Raw genomic sequence first — 18,087 nt, 5'->3', positions numbered from 1 at the left:
ATAATAATATAAAATTAAAATTTATAAGTAAATTATTATTTTTTTTTAATTATAAATTTAAATTTAAAACTTATAAATTATTTAAATAAAAAAAATATTAAAAAAGCTATTATTAAAATTAAAATATAATTAAATTATATAATAAATTAAAAATATAATTTAAATTTATATATTAAAAAATAATTAAAAATATAAATTAATATAAGTTTAAAAAATTAAATTTATAAAAAAAAAAATATAATTTAATTATTATTATATATATAATAATAAATAAGTAAATATTAAAATAAATAAATTAAATAATAAATTAAATTTTAAAAAGTTTAGCTTTTATAAAATTTAAAAAAAAATTAAAAATATTAATTATAAATTTAAATTTTTTAAAAAATAAAAAAAATAAGAAAAATTAATATATTTAATTTTTTATATATTATTATTAAAAAAAGTATTAATTAAGAAAAATATTAAAAAAGTTATTTAAAATAAAATTATTATTAAAAAAAAATAAAAAATTAAAAATATTAATATTATAAAAATAAAAAAAAATAATAAATAATAATATTAAATATAATAAAAAAAAATAATAAAAAATAATATATTTTAATTACTTTAAAATTAAATTATAAATATTATAATATAATTATTTTATATAAATATATTTTAAATAATTAAAAAAATTATTAAAAAATAATAAATATTTTTTTTAATTTTTAAAAATATAAAATAAATAATATTTATTTATTATTTAAATACTAGTAATAATAAGTTAAAACAAGAATTTATAATATAAAACTTTTAAATAAATTATTTTAAAAATTTTATTTAATATAATAAAATTAATATAATAAAAATTAAAAAATATTAATAAAAAAACTAAAAAATAATTATACTTATTAAATAAAAGATATATTATTTATATTAAAAAACTATAAAATTTTAAAAATAAAATTAATAAAAAAAAAGTATTATATTATAATTTAATTTTTATAATTATAATAATAAGCTTATAAAATAAATATAATTAAAATAATATAAAACTAATTTATTAATTATAAAAAAATTATTAAATTATTTAAATAATTTATTAATTTATAAAAAAATTATTATTTTTATAAAATAATTTATAAGAAATTATTAAAATTTATAAATAATTTAATTTATATAATTAAATATGTAAATTTATTTTTTACACTTATTAAAATAATTTAAATAACTAATTATTAATATACTAATTATAATATAATTAAAATATAATTTATTGAGTTTTATTAATTTTAATAATAACTAATTATTATTACTTGTTATCAGGGTTATAAATTTGTTACTAATTTCGTTACTAAAAACAAATTTCTTAGTAACGAAATTAATTTCGTTTTCGTTTTTCGTTTTTTATTAGTATTAGGTTTTTATTAGCAGATTAGTTACTAAAAACGAAAAAACAAAAAACGAAACGAATTTCGTTTTTTATTAGCATTAGTTTTTTATTAGCAAATTAGTTACTAAAAAACTAATTTTAATTTTTAATATTATTATAAAAAGCCTTTATTTTATTTATTTTATATTACTATTTTTTATATATTTATTTTCTAGCTTATAAATTATTTTACATATAAAAAACGAATTTAATAATAAAAAACGAATTTAATAACAAAACGAAATTCATTTCGTTACTAATTTCTTCACATATTAAAAACGAAATTAGTTTTTCTATATAAAAAACGAATTTTATTTCGTTACTAATTTCTTCATATATAAAAAACGAAATTAGTTTTTTATATATAAAAAATAAAAAACTAATTTCGTTTTTTAGTAACTAAAAACTATATTAATCTTTAGTAACGAAACTAAAAACGAAAAACGAAAAACTAATTTTACAACCCTGCTTGTTATTATTACTTATAAATCCCTTAATTATTTTATTAATATAAACCTAGGCCTCAGGTTTATCCCTTAAAAATCCTCTGTATTACTAATCCCATCTAGGAATCTAGTAACCAGGTTGTCACAGAGAGGTACTTTTACAAGGGTCAAATACATTAAAAAATAATAATTTCTAAATAGGGTTTAATTATAGGTCGGTTTTTGGAATTTGTAGGTTGTTATTTGGGGGCTCATGCTCTATTAGGAAAATGAGATTTTTGTGGGGTATCTTATGCTGTATTAGGAAAATTAATTTTTATAGGTGTGGCTAATAAAACTAAAATTTACATTCTCACTTTGACTTCCTATCATTTTTCTGCCTATTGAGCCTTTGCTAATCTAATATTTAGAGGTGGATTAGTCAGGTTGTTAATATAGCTGCTGGTTAATCACGCAATGTGCTCATGTCCGGATTTCTGACGTGTAAGCGGACACGGCAAATAGTGATTATATATAACCGTGCAGAACAAGCGTCTTAGTGAGCATACACTTCATCATATTCAACTGTTATTGAGAATTCTCCAATTTGAGCAGGAAATGGATCCTTAATAGCCAAGAAGGCTTTGAGACCTCGCTTAAGTACCAAGAGAACGTGCTGGAACCAACTGCAGACGAGCTTGGTCCTAATGAGGTTCTCGTTCAGATTCATGCGGCAAGTCTCAACTATCGAGAGATCATGCTCGCTAGCCCGAATGTAAGTTGACAACAAGAGCCGTACGGATATTCGTACTAATTTCTTTCAGAGTACACACGGGCCAATCCGAACCCCTCTTGTGCCAGGATGCGATGGTGCTGGTATTGTAAAGGCTGTTGGATCCTCTGTGCAAAGTTATCATATTGGCCATATTGGCGATCGTGTTGTCACATATCCAGCGCCCAAAGTTGTTGAGTCTCGCGGAGATCGAGCATATGCTACCATCTCAGATGTTCCCTACATGTTAGGCCAAGGAATTGACGGAACCTTGCGGTCGGTGGGAATTTTCCCTGAGGGAGCCCCAACTCTTTGGGGTGGTTGTCAGCGGTGACGCTGACCTGTAACTGGACAACGGCATGGAACGTGCTCTTTGGGTTGGAGGGGAGAGCTGTCAAACCGGGAACATGGGCCCTTGTCCAAGGAACTGGTGGCGTGAGCATCGCTACCCTTCAGCTTGCTATAGCAGCTGGTGCCACAGTAGTGGCTACTACATCAACAGAAGAGAAAAGAGTTCGCCTACAAAGACTTGGGGTAGTGAAAACAGTAAATTATCGCTCCAACCCTGAAGGCTGGGGCCGAGAAGCTCGAAGTTTCACGCCTAATCAGAGAGGATACGACATTGTCGTTGACATAAGCGGCAACCAAACTCTTCCGCGATCATTAGAGGTTGTGAAGACAGATGGTATTGTTTCAATGGTGGGTCAAGTTGCAGATGATGCTGATCTAGTATCCCTGTTTGCAGTATTTATGCATACCTGCATTGTCCGTGCGTCATTGACAGGAAGTCGTTCTCAATTCCAGGAGCTCGTGCGCTACATTAATGAGAAAGGCATAGTGCCTGCAGTGGATGATGTTGTATTTGAACTGGCTGATATTAAAGATGCTTACAGGCGCCTCAAAGATAAGAAAAACTTCTTGAAAATTGTAATTCGAGTTGCTTAATATAATACTTGAAACAAAATGTTACAATCTCTAAAAATTATATACTATAGATTAAGCATCAGAGCTTCCTATAAGATACCCTATGGAAAGACAATGTCTTTCTGGGGGTGCGAATTAATCCCTTCACACATATTTTATTCCACTGCCCAATACGATATACTGGGTTCTTATAGTTCCTTTGTGAGACCCTGGCATTAACACGGCTAATCGTCATTGTCTGGATCATCTTGGTGACACGCATATGTCAATTATAGCCCTACTCTCCTATGGCGTAGGCGCCTTAGTTATTAAACTCTCTCAACGTACAGTCGAGAAACTACTATGAAGGTGTCGGATGATATATTATCAGTGAAACTGCTACTTAGTCTTCTTTGCGGGGTATCATCTTGTTACGGGTCGCGCGAACCGAAAGCAACTGTCACTTTAATCATATTTAATATCCAATAATTAAATAACAAGTAATAGAGCGATGGCATGATTAGTGTGCGAAAAATGCTAAGAACAAACTCTCAGGCCAAATCACCTGCCTCATCTCAGGCTTCTTCTATATCAATTTGCAATGGCTACAGCACTGTCGATGCCAGCGTACAACAAGCTTCCCTCATATCAACCCCGATAAATTCAGGTAGATAAAATATAGAGTAAAAGGAGGCTAACCTCACTTTCATCTCCATTGCCTTCTGTAGAATATTGAGTGACTGAATTCTCATATCCACTACCTTCAGACCAAATGGTCCAGTAGGCAGATCCGGCAAATGATATGGCGGCTTTTGCAGCAAGTAAGTTAAACGACACATCAGAAAGAGATTAGAAGGCACATGTTGGTGAATAACTGTAATTCTGTCGTCTGATGTGTGGTCACGCCCTTATTTAACCTGCTATTAAACCAGAAGTATTCGACCTAGAAATCAATCGGACTCACTGCAGGACTTATTTGGTTAACCCACAGATCACGCCGCAGGCGATGATTGCGACTTTCACAAGAGTCACTGGATAGCCAACTACCCATTCCCCAACATCCTTTATAGAATTTGGAACCTCACCTTGATAGCTCTATTCGTTGGTCTAGCCGTCAAATTAGATGCCATGCAGATGATTCAATGGATTGCTATCGCTCCTCAAGGAAAGGCCGCCTACGGGGCCCATGATTCTGGAGTACGATGCGATTGGTTTGTTCATGCCGCACGCTTCCTAACACTTAACCTTATACTTACGAATAGACATTTGAAACAGAACATCCCAGATGAATTAATGTATTATTTCCCTGGCCCTATAAATTGAATATGTCGTGTATCACTTATCTCGACAAGCGTGATAACAACGACACCCTGAATGGTGATTTATATGTAGCTGCTGCAAGTGACCAGGGCGCCTATTTCTCAAATAGTAAAGATGGGCTACAAGCTAATAAATAACGCCCTTGTAGAAAGGCAGGTGGGGAAAAGAAAAAAGGAGGAGAGGGGGAAGATGCTGTACGAGTACCAATCTTAAAGTCTACCCTCTCGCTCAGCCTCGGAATACGATGCCGAGAATGTGGCTATTGACTATGCGTTCTTGACAGACGAACGAAATTTTAACAAACCTATAAGGCAAGAGGTATCTCTCCAAACCAGTTCTACCCCTGAGAACTAATTTCACGGATTTAACCTAACCCCGTGATTTATTGTTGACTACCGGGCTTAAGCCTAAACTCGATATTAGTGTCTAAGTTGAAGTATAAATTCATGCTATGTATATATGTCGTATGATGAGGGCCAAAACATAACTAGCTGTTAAAAACGCTTGGGATTGACGTTATAATTTAGCAACACTACTATCCATTTTTTCTTTCCTACATTCAAGGGCACAATAATGTCGGATTCCTTTAAATATGATGTAAAGAGTTCAGCCCGCTCTCTACAGGTAGCGGTGAGTACCGAACCAGCGACCAAAGGCCTATATCAGTATTTGGGCAGGTCTGGCCTTAAAGTGTCAAGAGTCATTCTGTATGCTATACTATTCGGTCTTGTCATGGTTCTGTGCTAACGTCAGCAGTGGTGCAATGAGCTTTGGATCACCAGAATGGCAAGGTTGGCTTCTTGACGAAGAAGAGTCACTTCCGCTACTGGAACATGCATTCAAGGCCGGAATTCGTACTTGGGACACTGCTGATGTTTATTCTCACGGTGAATCCGAACAGATTATCGGTAAAGCTATCAAGAAATTCAATCTTCCTCGAGAAAAGCTCGTCATCCTCACCAAAATCTTTTTTGGTGTCACTCCCGACACTCCATCCAATCAACCGGGCTCGACTATTGCTAACGATGGCGAGCTTCTTAATCAAGCCGGCTTGAGTCGCAAGCATATTCTCGATGGTGTCGATCAGTGCGTTACAAGGCTTGGAACCTATATTGATGTATTACAGATCCATCGTCTGGATCGTTCGATACCATTCGAAGAAACTATGCGAGCTCTAAATGATGTAGTGGTATCTGGAAAAGTACGATATCTTGGGGCTTCCAGTATGGCAGCATGGGAATTCCAACAGCTCCAAAATATTGCTGACCGGCATGGTTGGCATAAATTCATCTCGATGCAGAACTATCACAACTTGATCTACCGGGAAGAAGAACACGAAATGATTCCGTACTGCGAGAACACTGGTGTTGGCCTGATTCCCTGGTCGCCTGTAGCTCGTGGCGCTTTGGCCCGTCCATGGGACACTAGAAATACTCTTCGAGAACAGAAGGACCCTGGTCTGCACCTACTAATTCGGGGAAGAGATGATAAAGTCGATGAAGCAATTGTCCATCGTGTTGAGGAAGTTGCAAAGAAGGTTGGAAAAACCATGGCTCAAGTTGCAATTGCATGGACCCTGAGCAAGAACATGTGTCCCATCGTAGGCCTAAACAAGAAAGAAAGGATCGATGAGGCTGTTGAAGCAACTCAATTTCAGCTAAGCAAGGAAGACATTGACTACCTTGAAGAGCTATATTTGCCTAAGGCACGACTTATTTTATAATAGCTTTACTTTCATAATTTTATTATCTGCATATCTATGTAAAAGTTATAAACGTAACTTTTAACTGTGCGCTGATAATATATTGTAAATGCGTATAACTATATTTATTATATAAAAACATACATATTAAGCTGTAGTCCCGATCCGTGCCTGAACCCATAACCGTTGGTAATTGTTCAATTTAGTTACCATTTGTAACTAAGTATTTCATATACAACGCACTTCAATATTATATTATTATTACGTTCTTGCCTAAATAAATTTATATTCATATATCAAGATTGCTGCTGTTTCCCATATTTCCACAAGTTGCTTGAAATATAGCTTCACCTCTCCTGTCGTGGATGACATCAATCCACATAATATTCTTTAACCGATCACGAACTGATATCCAGTTCGAACCTGTGGTTAATTTAGAAATCATTGGATAGAGTGATTGCTTTGTGGTATTATAGAAGACAAAAACTCCTATAAAGAGCATCCAGAGTTTAAAGTTAGCCACCTCTATCGTCGAATCGTCTAGCCCGTGGATGATAGAATGATATTGGCTAGCTAAAAAGTCATATCGAGAGCTACTCCCGGGGATATATAAAAAGATAGAAGCCTGATAAGCAAGTAGACTAATACGAACGGCTTCGTCCAAAAACTGCGTATCAAGAGGGTAGCGAAGGGATAAGAGGCGGTATTGAATAGAGAGCATAGCTTCTTGAAAAAAACTCAGCTTCAGTTTGTTTTGTGAACTGATAAACGCATTGACGAGCTGAGAGAATCTCCGTATGTCTATTAATACAGTAAAAAGCTTGTCGCTAATCTTGCCTTGAAGCATATGCGTTATCGTTGAGCATACATTTGGCTCTGAAAGTATTTTGTCAGGAATGACTTTGTCAAAACATGGATCCCATGATAAATCGCCACTAAAGAAGGTGGATTGGCAGCCCGTTTTCAGGGACCAGCCTAAGTCAATACTGGTAAATATAATTAGTAGAATTCATTAGTATATGCGTCCCCGACTCACCGGCAGATCTTCATTTGCACATGCCCGTTGTGTCTAAATGAGTTTAAACCACCCCTCGCATATATCATTTGTTTTAATCCTTCAATATGTGTTTTGCAGGCAGTATTATCGCCTATAGCATCGGCTATCATAGCAAGACTTATAACTACTGCCACGGTGCTGTCATGGAGCTGCATATGACAATTTTGTATTTGCTGATTCAAGAGACTAATAGTAGTTCCGAAATAATGGCGTGTCTCTGAGGAAAACTTAATTCCAACGCCAGTTGAGTTCAAATTCCCGGCAGATCTAAAAGATAGAATATCTTGGAAAGCACTGACACAAAAGAGAATAGACTGGAGATATGATTCGACTTCGTAGAGCCAGTCGAAGAAACGCCAATTAAAGTTGTCAGACTCAACACACCAATTGGCAGGATACATTGTTTCTTTGACTGTCGTAAAATCTATGAACCAAATGTTGAGCGCCGTCCTAGAGGGAACACAGAGCAAGAATATTGAACTTACATCTGTAGAGAAGAGCCTGCGAGGAACTGTTTAAAGGACTGGCAAAATTGGTCAACGCTAGGTCATGAGGTGGCCTCAACGGACTGGCCATTGCTAATAACGACGCAATGGCGGCCTGGTTTCCGCATTCTGTAAGAGTCACTACGAATGCACTAGTATCGGCGACAACTTGTACTTGGTTTGCAGAAACAGGCAACTCGGCTGATACTGTGGATATTGCGCTTTTTTCGTGTTCATCGAACGCTGCGACTTTCGTTACTTTTGACAGCTCTTGTTTTAGCTTTTGGGTGCGGGGCTTTTTTATGTTCTTCCCACGCATAACATGGCTTCTAATGAGTTTTCTAACGTTTGGATGTAGTCTTCCCGCAGAATCAGAAGCAACAAACTCAAATCTTTTTGCTACATTGCATTAGTCATCTTCAGCTCTTGATGAAGGGCTAACTATGCATACTGGCAGCTCGAGTTCGTAACGCCGTTTGATGCCAAGTCCGCCTCTCACGTGTCGCTTGCGTTTGGAGACCACTTTGCTCTTGGAACATCTTGGGTTATAGAATATGATTTGATGTTGCGATAATTGTTCAATAAGGACCGATACCACAGGGATATTCATCGCCAAGTCGCATCTCAGGAAGAGTTAGAAAAGAGACGATTGCTTGCTTGAAAGGGAAAGCAATTCAGACTTTAGTGCGAGCTGCTCCGCATGTCTGACCGACGGCCTAGTGTCTGCCGTACGGTGTATCCCCAATTCCGTGCCAAGACAAGATTGTTTACCTAAAATAGTAAAGCGTTGTTGTAAGCTAAAGACCCACTATTACCAAGACAAAGGTTCGTACTGAATAAGACAAGGTGTAAAATCACCATTTGTTACGTTGTTGACGGAGCCTTGAGCATCTTATAATTTAACGTCATCTTACGTCATTCGGACCTATTATCAATATTGCGACTAGCATGGCGAAAGTGCAATTTGTTTAGACGACAGGGTGTCCTGTAAGTAGCCCCATCCAACTCGACGCCAAATCAAGCCGCAATATTAAGATTGTTTTCCATTTTCATCAACGTCCAAATGTCTCGACATGGTACCGGACATGTATTTAACTTTGACATCGCAGCTTGTAAAATTAGATTTCTCTGATAGTATATAGTTTTTTATTCATTCAAATACCCACGCGATTAATATAATTACAAGCTTACAGTCTCTTCAAAATGACTTCCAAGTCCTTTGACATCGGCCCTGGTGATGGGTACCACTTCTTTCGCTCTCAGCTCACTAAACCAGTTCTCCCACCCAATGGGATATCTATTGCGGGACAAACGGCTATCCTTACAGGCTCAAACACAGGGCTTGGATTTGCCTGCGCAAAGTGGCTTTTGGAACTTAACGTCGGTCGTTTAATCATGGCTGTTAGAACATTATCCAAGGGCGAAGCAGCCGCGACAGAGCTGCGCAAAAAGTACAAGGGTGCTAGGATTGATATATGGCAGCTTGACATGCTGTCTTACAAGAGCGTGCAGAATTTTGCAGCCAAATGTCAGGCCTTGGATAGGCTCGACATCGCCATTCTAAATGCTGGAGTGATTGAACAGTCATTCCAGTTGGGCCCACAAGGCCATGAGAAGATGTTCCAAGTTAACTATTTGTCCACTGTCCTATTAGCTTTTCTACTTCTCCCAATTCTCAAAGGAAAATCGCCGAAGGGCATTCCCGGTCGTCTCACGGTTGTTGGCTCATGCACAGCATATTTTACCAAAGTTCCTTATCGAGACTCCAATCCGTTCTTGTCGACTTTTGATGATAAATCAAAATTCAACACGTCAGAGCAATATCCCGCAAGTAAAATACTTGCGCATTTCTGGATAATGAAACTTGCCGAAAGAGTCAAGAAGGAAGATGTGATTGTCAACTTAGTGGATCCTGGGCTGGTTAAAGGCACCGATATTAACAGATCAGTCAATCCTATTATTAAAATGATGTTTGATACTGTTATGTGGGGCTTGGGTCGAACCATGAGAAATGGGTCCAGTACCTACATTGATGCAGCGATATTGAAGGGTGAAGAAACGCACGGTAGCTACTTGATGGACTGGAAGATACAGCCGTATGTCCTATAGACATTCAAAGACCACCCCCAGGTCATTATAACGCAACATTGTGATATTTGAAGACTAATATAGTGAAATATAGTTATGCGACTCCGCTATACGATAGCGAAGGAGAATCACTTGCGACGCGTATCTGGGACGAGACCCTAGAGGAATTATCATTTGCTAATATCAAAGGCATCCTTAGTAACATGGAATAACAAAAGCTAGGTTGTATATGTGTGCTCTTTGCGCTTTACGCCTGCTGAACCTTGCACTGTATGTTTATATATGTCTTATTCTGAGGTTGTTGAATTCTTTCCCTAATGGATTACGTCTTTAGGCTATTCGGAGTTTTACATCTTTACTGATAGTGCATTTATGACTCAAATATTACTGAGCCATACACTTAGGGAGGTCTAGAATAAAGATCCAATTACTAGAGAAGCCATAAATTCTATGTCGCTATGCATATGATATCGCTACTGCAGAGCATTACAAACGAGCCTGTCGATGTATAATAAATAACCTATCAAATTGTCATATATTATAATTTTCTTGTGTTAAACAGATCCCCTAAGCCTCTTGCCTGTCTATTCGACGTATCCACTATTGCATCATGAGCGCTATAGGTACACGTTCAAACCCCCCAGTCCAAACCCTTGCAATATCCATTGTTTTCGAAATTTTTTTTAGCGGGTTACTGCCTGGGTTGAGTAAGATTTTATCTGCACGATAACCCTCTTTAATAGATCCTCTCCCTGTCAAGTTATGCAAAATACTAGACACCACTGTCGCGGCCCTTAGTACGTCCACCTAGCTCATACCCGCCTCTGTCAGATATTGAAGCTCTCGATGCAGAGTAATCCCAATCAGATCACCTTCAAGAAAATTGCCGGCTGCATCATATGCGTCGATTCAGGCAAGGATCGGAACACCCGCACGTAATAGCCGTTGGACACTGATCACTCCTGCTTCGTATGTCAGGTTCACCCCAGAAGAAACGATCGATTCAATGGTTAAATTCTTCGTAACAATTTTGCCAATATTAAGCCTCGGTGTCACATATTGTGCCTGTCGTTTTATAGATTCTGCCATCTCTTCCGTGAGCGGAATATCGAATGGCACATGTTGGATACCATTGATCTTTGAGACTATTGCAACTTCATATGAGGCGTAATCCTGGGCACGGGTCATAGACACTTTGCCTAATGCATGTGTTACATCAACAATTGCATTCTGGGTAGCCTGATTAAAGCCATTCAATTCTGCAACCAGTTTCATATAATCTGATCCATTTCTAAAAACATCTGCCACAAATTCTTGTACTTGAGATGGCGAATGTACTAAGCCTTTAGCACCAAATACTGTTGCATGTATATTGTTTAGTGTAACGGCAGATTCCCCAGCACTGAAAAAGGAAGTCAATCAGACTTGTTCGCGGAAGGCTGGGCATAACGTGTGGTTATCGCATCCCATGTTCACGGCGGTTGTTACACCATAACTACTCAGAGTCTCAAGACTGGCCAACGAGCTGAGGTGGATATGGCTATCAATCAACCCTAGGAGTAGAACACCTGCTTTTCCATCGATGGTTTTCTATACATCGCGGGTATCAAAAGATATTTTGTCCCCGTCGATAACCACAATACTGGGTTTGCCAATGCTCCACCCGTCGAAGACACGGACATCATGAGGGCTATTTTGCTTGTTGGTGGTGCGCTCTGGCTTCGAGCTTGAAGTAATTTCAGCTGTGTCTCAACGTGGGAGGAACTTGATATATTCCGCGCTTGACGACCAGAGACGCAACCATTAGCCGGCAGGCAGAGTAGGTATATGAGGGGCAGATAGATAATTGACTTCATGGTGAAATATAGTAAATTAAAACTCCACTTACTGAAACAAATATGCGAGGTTGCTTTCCGTGTCGGATCCTTATAGCTTTAGTAGCTATTGCCATTACGTTTTATTTATAATAGTAGAAAATAATAGGGGAATTTGCCTTTCTGCCGCAGTAACTCTCTTATTCCAGCCCGGCCTTGCCGCAAGTGGAGGACGTTAACATACATCGCTATCAAGGTAGTACCTAGAGCTCGAGAAACGCTTTCGTTTTTGGGTTTAGTATTGATACCATCAACTCATTATCTTCACAAATGCGCGGATTTGTAGAATGCAGGGATGTATGTACGAAGCAGCCAATCAGATCCACTAGATAAAATCCATCCATTCTGTAAATATAGCTTCTAGGAAGGCCGGGTGGGGCAGGGCCTGCGCTAAAACAAGAGATTCGCGGTATCACAGCCATACTATGTTTTGCTGCGCAATGCTGTGGAACATGTCCTTACGAATCCTCCAATCCAACAACTATCGGGATTTTAAAGACACCGAAACGATTATAAATGCTATATGAATAACTGACGTAACACTTTCGCAGTTCAGGAAAAGAAATAGGAGTGATTGACACGCACTCGATTTGCAAGGGAGTATACTGAACAAATATATACTCTACAACCGTAAGACTTTATTCTTAACAGATTTTAAACTATATGAAATCGACATATCAGTATCCTTTTACAGATTTACTTAACAATTTAATTTCTTTTTGTTGAGATGTCTGCGAAATGCGCTGATGAGTTGCTATACATAAAAGTATCGAGAATCGAGCTCATACTTCCTTAGCTCTCGCAGATCCACTGCACACTGACTGATCATTGTGCCCTTCAATGCCAGCGGCAATTCTATTCACAATATTGTTTGCTCTTACCACTTGTGAACATCTCTTGCAAGCTGTACTCTACAGAAAGACATACTGTTGGGTTATAGTTGTCTTGGGACTTGCTCAAACTGTCAATTATATCTTTCGAATCATCAGTATCAAAAATCCGAACAGCTTAATTCTCGTAGGTTATTTTTAAGCCGCCTTGGAGGCCAAATATTAACCCAGTCTAAGATCGCTCCATTTTTTACTAATGCTTTTGTTTATATGGTAATGGGTGAGTTGGGACTTTTGATGTCACAGCTTAATAAGACCTGACCGTTTACAAAAACCCAGCTAATATTTGTGGCCTCAGGGAGGATGATATGGAATTATATCCCAATGCAAAAATCTATCGAATAACTGCGTGGAAGTTTTCGATATATTTTGTGATTCTTGATATTATGTAAGATGTTTAGAAAAATCTTAAGTTATTGATACTAATCATGATGCAGCGCTCTCCTTATTCAGGTCGCCGGAGCATCCTCGAGCGGTGCCAGTAGAACAGCAAATCAACAGGTGTTGAACGCTGGGTTGTACCTGAATATATAAACGCTTTAGCTAACATTCTTTCCAGCAATTCATATTTACATGGGCGGGGTTGCTCTCTAACAATTCTTTATTCTAGTTTTTTTATTTTACACTGATGGTAGAGCAGGGTATATCTATAAAAAAAGGGTTATCAAGCATCCAACGTACAATAAAAGGCATCTGTAAGACGGTGCCTGTTACAAAATGTAGCTATAAGTATTCATATTAAAAAAATAAATTTTAATAATTATAAAATAGTACTCGCCCACTATAAGATGGCGCTTGCCTGCTATAATATAGTGTAATATTTTTCTTAGGTTATATTATGGTACTTATTTACGCTTATGCAGCACTTATCTTATACGTCATTATAGCGGATGCTTTCTATAAAAAATCACACATATATCTTTTAATTTAATTATCCCAGTGTGGAAGAATATTGAGAATATAAAGTAAAAAAACAAAAAAAAAAGAGCAAGTGTGGATATATAGAGAAAGCATGGAATAATTTAACAGATATCTTTTCCTTTTCTTTTTTTCTCTTTCAAAAGCTGCTATAAGTAGATTTGGAGAAGTAGGAAATTCTATACAGAGTAGTAATACTGGCTGACGAAATATGAGATATCTGTACGGAGCATCAAATTAGTATTACGAATGTTTGTGGCGCTGAGCAAGGCAATGGCTAACTCCGTCCGCGTAAGCTGCTTCGGCTAATTACAACGCTAATCATTGATTTCTGCCAGCCTTCGCCGTCTTTCATCAAGTTCTCAATCTAGTTGCTGTGGCTCTTTACTTGATAGTGTTGGCGTCTTTGCATCTAAATTTGTAGTCCTGTTGCTGTGATCTCTTGCGAACAGTATTAACTACTGTAACTTCTTAACGGAACGCTAATTAATGCAAGCCATGGTCGCATAACCTCTCCTTGTTCCCGGCACCTGAATAGGTATCAGAAGCCCGCACCAGAAATTGTTGCCCGAAATGCCTCGTATTGCTCTAGGCCAAAGGAAACGCGCCTATCGACCAAAAGCACGAAGTGGATGCCATACATTGAAGTGTGTATCTCTTCAATATTACTCCTATTCGCCTTGTATATATTGTTCTTGGATAGTTACTGCATTTACCAACAATATTCTAGAAGTAAGACAAAATTAATGATGTTGAACCGTGAGTACAAACTGATATATTTGCTAGTACAGCGAGTGAAGTATGACGAGACAAAACCTTCTTGTCACGCATGCATCTCTACGGACAGAAAATGTGATGGCTTTACGCCAATCGTCAAGGCATCTCCAGATCTTCTGGTCGCGTTTTTAGGCCCGCTGAGACGACCTCCGTCTATTGAGTTTCTTGGCACTGAGAATGAACGTCAGTCATTCTATTTCTTTCAACAGAAAACCGCGCCTCAACTGTCTAGATTCCTCGGAGATGAGGCCTGGGAGAGGCTCATACTCCAAGCCGCTTTTCACGAATCTTCAATCTGACATGCAATTTTCGCTTTGGGGTCTTTACACGAAATATTTGAACACAACAGTAGCTTAGCTATGCAAAGTCGAACCAAGAATGTGCTGATAACTTCGCTTTGGAGAATTATGGTCAAGCAATCAATTTACTTGTTAAATCACTCTCACAAGAAGGCCGACCAGCAGTCGACGTGTGTTTGATATGTTCTATTCTGTTTTTGCATGCCTCGAAGTAAGGCATTCCTGTAAAAAAGCTTTACGCCTACTCATTGTCAGTAGACGATGCGAAGCAACTACGGCTCCGCTATCACACATGTCCAAAGTGGCATGAAAATCCTATCCGAACTCAAATATAATGAGCAAACACATTGCTATCAGCATGATGTCCTTAAAGCGTCCGAATTACCATACGTATCTATAAATATACTAGAAAAGATGTTCATGTGTCTTGACCGTCAAGTTACTCAGGTGAGTCTTCCAGATTACGCAAATTACGTGTTTTAACGGAAGTAGATTGTTAGTGGGAAAAATGGGAAATGCACGACTTGATAACACAATATGCACTGAAACAAGAAATCTCAGCTCTCGAATGTCGGCGCATCGCTTGTATCCCAATATCATATGGCTACTTGCTCCACTAACGACATAGGGGATCCTACAAGTGAGAAATTTCCAGCGGATGTTAGAATTGCGTCCTAACAGAAGAAATCCAGAAGCATTCTTGTGAGATAGTCTTCAGCATACGATGTCTATTTAAATATTAGAGGTGAAAATGTGACGAATGAAAAGAGGAAAGGGGCTGCTGGCCTGCGTATCTTGAAAGAGCTTGGGTCTGCGGCGATGAGACTAACACGAACAATAGTCGATGATCAAATGAATTGGGACGTCTTCTGCCCTGTATTTCAGAACTTTCTCTCTTTGGCGGAGGATATTGTTGAGCTTAACTTAAAAATAACCGGAGAGAGAAGCCCATTCTGCATTAACATGGCTCTTGTTGGGCTACTATTTCAGGTAAGCTTATTATTGACTATATTTTCGCAGTCAAAAGATCTCGCGAGCTGTATCAGATGAAATTATGTACTGAGGAAATATAATATGGGATATCCTATCCAGTATCTATATTTTTTAGTTGTATATCTAAAAAAGCGGGACGCAAAGGATAAAAGTATTGTAATTTAGAGCCCTTTAATAATATTACTCAAGCACTAAATTACAATACTTATCCACTAAATTACAATACTTATCCAATAAATTACAGCACTCATCTGCTAAATTACAGCACTTATCTATTAATATATTAATTAAATTAATATATAATTTAAAATGTAACAATCCGTTATACTATTAAGCCAAACAGGGCAAAAAATTAGGCTAATAATTACTATTATAGTAATTACTATAACAAAACCAGCTGCTTATAAGGGATTTTACCTGTTATGCTGAACCAGGTTATAACACAATTCTCTCTCCTACCAAGAGCTTGTCCTTAAGCCCTATAGCTTAGCACTCTTAGCTATATTTTTTAGCACGCTATTTTAACCCCCAAGGCACTACTTAAACGCTTTTTGTAGCGCTGACTATCTCATTGAAGGTCCGAAGGCACCATGCAGGTAGCCGCCCCACATTACACCTTATATCAAAACAGTACTTAAATAAAAAAGAACAGAGCTGTTATATAAGCATTAATAAAACAGTAAAAAAAAAAATTTTGCAAAAAGTAATTTATTTACTATTTAAATTATTATATATCCTTTTATTTTTTATTTTTATAATCTTTGGATGCTTTTAGAAGCTTTAGAAATAATATATGTAAGTATACAGTGTCGCTTTAGGTACTTAATCTTACGCCTTTTTTGCATGTAGTTAATGTATCTTTTTGAATACTTTTATTTGATTAGCTTACATCGCCAGGTCTACCTGCATAGTGCCTTCGGACCTTCAAAAAGATAGGCGTTGTTAGCAGCAGGGTTATCTGGTTTTGTAACATATAACAAGCTGGAATTAAACCCTAGGCCACTGGCTTATAGCGATTATTGTGTAATGATCTGTTATACTATTAAGCTAAACAGGGCAAAAGATTAGGCTAATAATCGCTATTATAGTAATTACTGTAACAGAACCAGCTGCTTATAAGGGATTTTACCTGTTACACTGAACCAGGTCGTAATACAAAGTTAATAGTTGGAATTTGTAATATATAATAATAGAAAAGGTAAGTTAAAGTTAGTGAAAGTATATATACTTTACTAGACTTGTAAAATAAGTGTAGTTTTACTTGCATTAGCTATAAGCAGTAAAAACTTCACTTTTTTAAATATAAAATAAAAAAACAGAGATACTAGATAAGACATTTTTATAGTATTAGAATTTCTTAGTATTTTATAAGTAAAAATTTTACTAAAAATATATTATTTAGTTTTATTTTAGTTAATTTTTTTTGGTTTATACTAGGTTTTATATTAATTACTTTGATACTGCGCTAGTATTCCCCTAGCATATTTTTTTTATAAGGAAGTAGTTAATAGGGGCAGTAAATTACTAGATTTCTATAATATAATTAGGTTACAAGACAGGGCACCTAGTAAATATTATTATCTAAGTTATATACTAGTTACTTATAGTAATTAAAACCCTAGTTCTTATATAATATAATATATATTTAAGTGTAACAGGTTATAAGCCTAGAAGCCTTAATATAATTAAATAATTCTAATTAATTTTAAATAAATTTTTAATAAATTAATTAATTAAGTATTTATTTTAATTAATTTTAAATTAAATTAATTTAAAAATAAATTTAAAATTTTTTATATTTATATAATATTAATAATATAATTATATTATATTTAAAATATTATATAATTTAAATATTAAAATATTTTATTAAATTAATATTTTTTATTAAATTAATATTTTTTTAAAAATTAATATTTTTTTAAAAATTAAAAATATATTTATATATTTTTAATTATAATAAATATAAATTATATAAGCTTTATTAAAATAAAATAATATTTCTTTTATAATTAATTAAATATTATTAATTACTATTAGTAAACTTTTAAAATAATTTTTAAAAGCTTTTTTTATAAAATTATTAAAATAATTTTAAATTATTAAAGCTTTTTAATTATATAATAAAATATATTTAATTATTAATAAGTTTTTAAAAACTTTTTTAATA

The 18,087-nt window shown here is 35.7% G+C and overlaps 6 protein-coding genes across 6 annotated transcripts; 4 read left to right on the top strand and 2 right to left on the bottom strand.

Annotated features, from left to right (window-relative positions):
• Nucleotides 1-2,152: 2,152 nt before the first annotated feature.
• On the top strand, nucleotides 2,153-3,556 carry GGI43DRAFT_426812 (zinc-dependent alcohol dehydrogenase family protein; the record flags this gene model as incomplete). Its single annotated transcript, XM_083208726.1, has 4 exons — nucleotides 2,153-2,157; nucleotides 2,455-2,614; nucleotides 2,664-2,857; nucleotides 2,914-3,556. The coding sequence occupies 4 exons, from the start codon at nucleotides 2,153-2,155 to the stop codon at nucleotides 3,554-3,556; spliced, it is 1,002 nt and encodes a 333-aa protein (XP_083054928.1).
• A 1,851-nt stretch (nucleotides 3,557-5,407) lies between these two features.
• GGI43DRAFT_426811 (NADP-dependent oxidoreductase domain-containing protein) lies at nucleotides 5,408-6,557 on the top strand (the record flags this gene model as incomplete). Its single annotated transcript, XM_083208725.1, has 2 exons — nucleotides 5,408-5,541; nucleotides 5,591-6,557. 2 exons carry the CDS (start codon nucleotides 5,408-5,410, stop codon nucleotides 6,555-6,557), a joined length of 1,101 nt encoding a protein of 366 aa, XP_083054927.1.
• An 89-nt stretch (nucleotides 6,558-6,646) lies between these two features.
• Nucleotides 6,647-8,757, bottom strand: GGI43DRAFT_419555 (uncharacterized protein). The gene is made up of 4 exons (XM_083207699.1): nucleotides 8,530-8,757; nucleotides 8,079-8,477; nucleotides 7,573-8,017; nucleotides 6,647-7,522 (listed from the first exon to the last, which is right to left on the bottom strand). Exons 1-4 carry the CDS (start codon nucleotides 8,615-8,617, stop codon nucleotides 6,826-6,828), a joined length of 1,629 nt encoding a protein of 542 aa, XP_083054926.1. The 5' UTR covers nucleotides 8,618-8,757; the 3' UTR covers nucleotides 6,647-6,825.
• Nucleotides 8,758-9,281: 524 nt separating this feature from the next.
• On the top strand, nucleotides 9,282-10,378 carry GGI43DRAFT_426809 (uncharacterized protein; the record flags this gene model as incomplete). The annotated part of the gene is made up of 2 exons (XM_083208724.1): nucleotides 9,282-10,174; nucleotides 10,261-10,378. 2 exons carry the CDS (start codon nucleotides 9,282-9,284, stop codon nucleotides 10,376-10,378), a joined length of 1,011 nt encoding a protein of 336 aa, XP_083054925.1.
• Nucleotides 10,379-10,766: 388 nt separating this feature from the next.
• Nucleotides 10,767-12,022, bottom strand: GGI43DRAFT_426808 (hydrolase; the record flags this gene model as incomplete). The annotated part of the gene is made up of 5 exons (XM_083208723.1): nucleotides 10,767-10,948; nucleotides 10,985-11,056; nucleotides 11,096-11,568; nucleotides 11,617-11,737; nucleotides 11,830-12,022. The coding sequence occupies 5 exons, from the start codon at nucleotides 12,020-12,022 to the stop codon at nucleotides 10,767-10,769; spliced, it is 1,041 nt and encodes a 346-aa protein (XP_083054924.1).
• Nucleotides 12,023-14,196: 2,174 nt separating this feature from the next.
• GGI43DRAFT_355729 (uncharacterized protein) lies at nucleotides 14,197-14,998 on the top strand. The gene is made up of 2 exons (XM_083202316.1): nucleotides 14,197-14,497; nucleotides 14,635-14,998. The coding sequence occupies exons 1-2, from the start codon at nucleotides 14,422-14,424 to the stop codon at nucleotides 14,922-14,924; spliced, it is 366 nt and encodes a 121-aa protein (XP_083054923.1). The 5' UTR covers nucleotides 14,197-14,421; the 3' UTR covers nucleotides 14,925-14,998.
• Nucleotides 14,999-18,087: the final 3,089 nt, after the last annotated feature.

Source organism: Trichoderma evansii, assembly GCF_050947405.1.
Source record: "Trichoderma evansii strain SZMC 28006 chromosome Unknown GGI43scaffold_70, whole genome shotgun sequence".
NCBI classification, from domain to species: domain Eukaryota; kingdom Fungi; phylum Ascomycota; class Sordariomycetes; order Hypocreales; family Hypocreaceae; genus Trichoderma; species Trichoderma evansii.
Note: the sequence above shows the minus strand (reverse complement) of the source record. Positions and strands in the feature narration are given on the sequence as shown.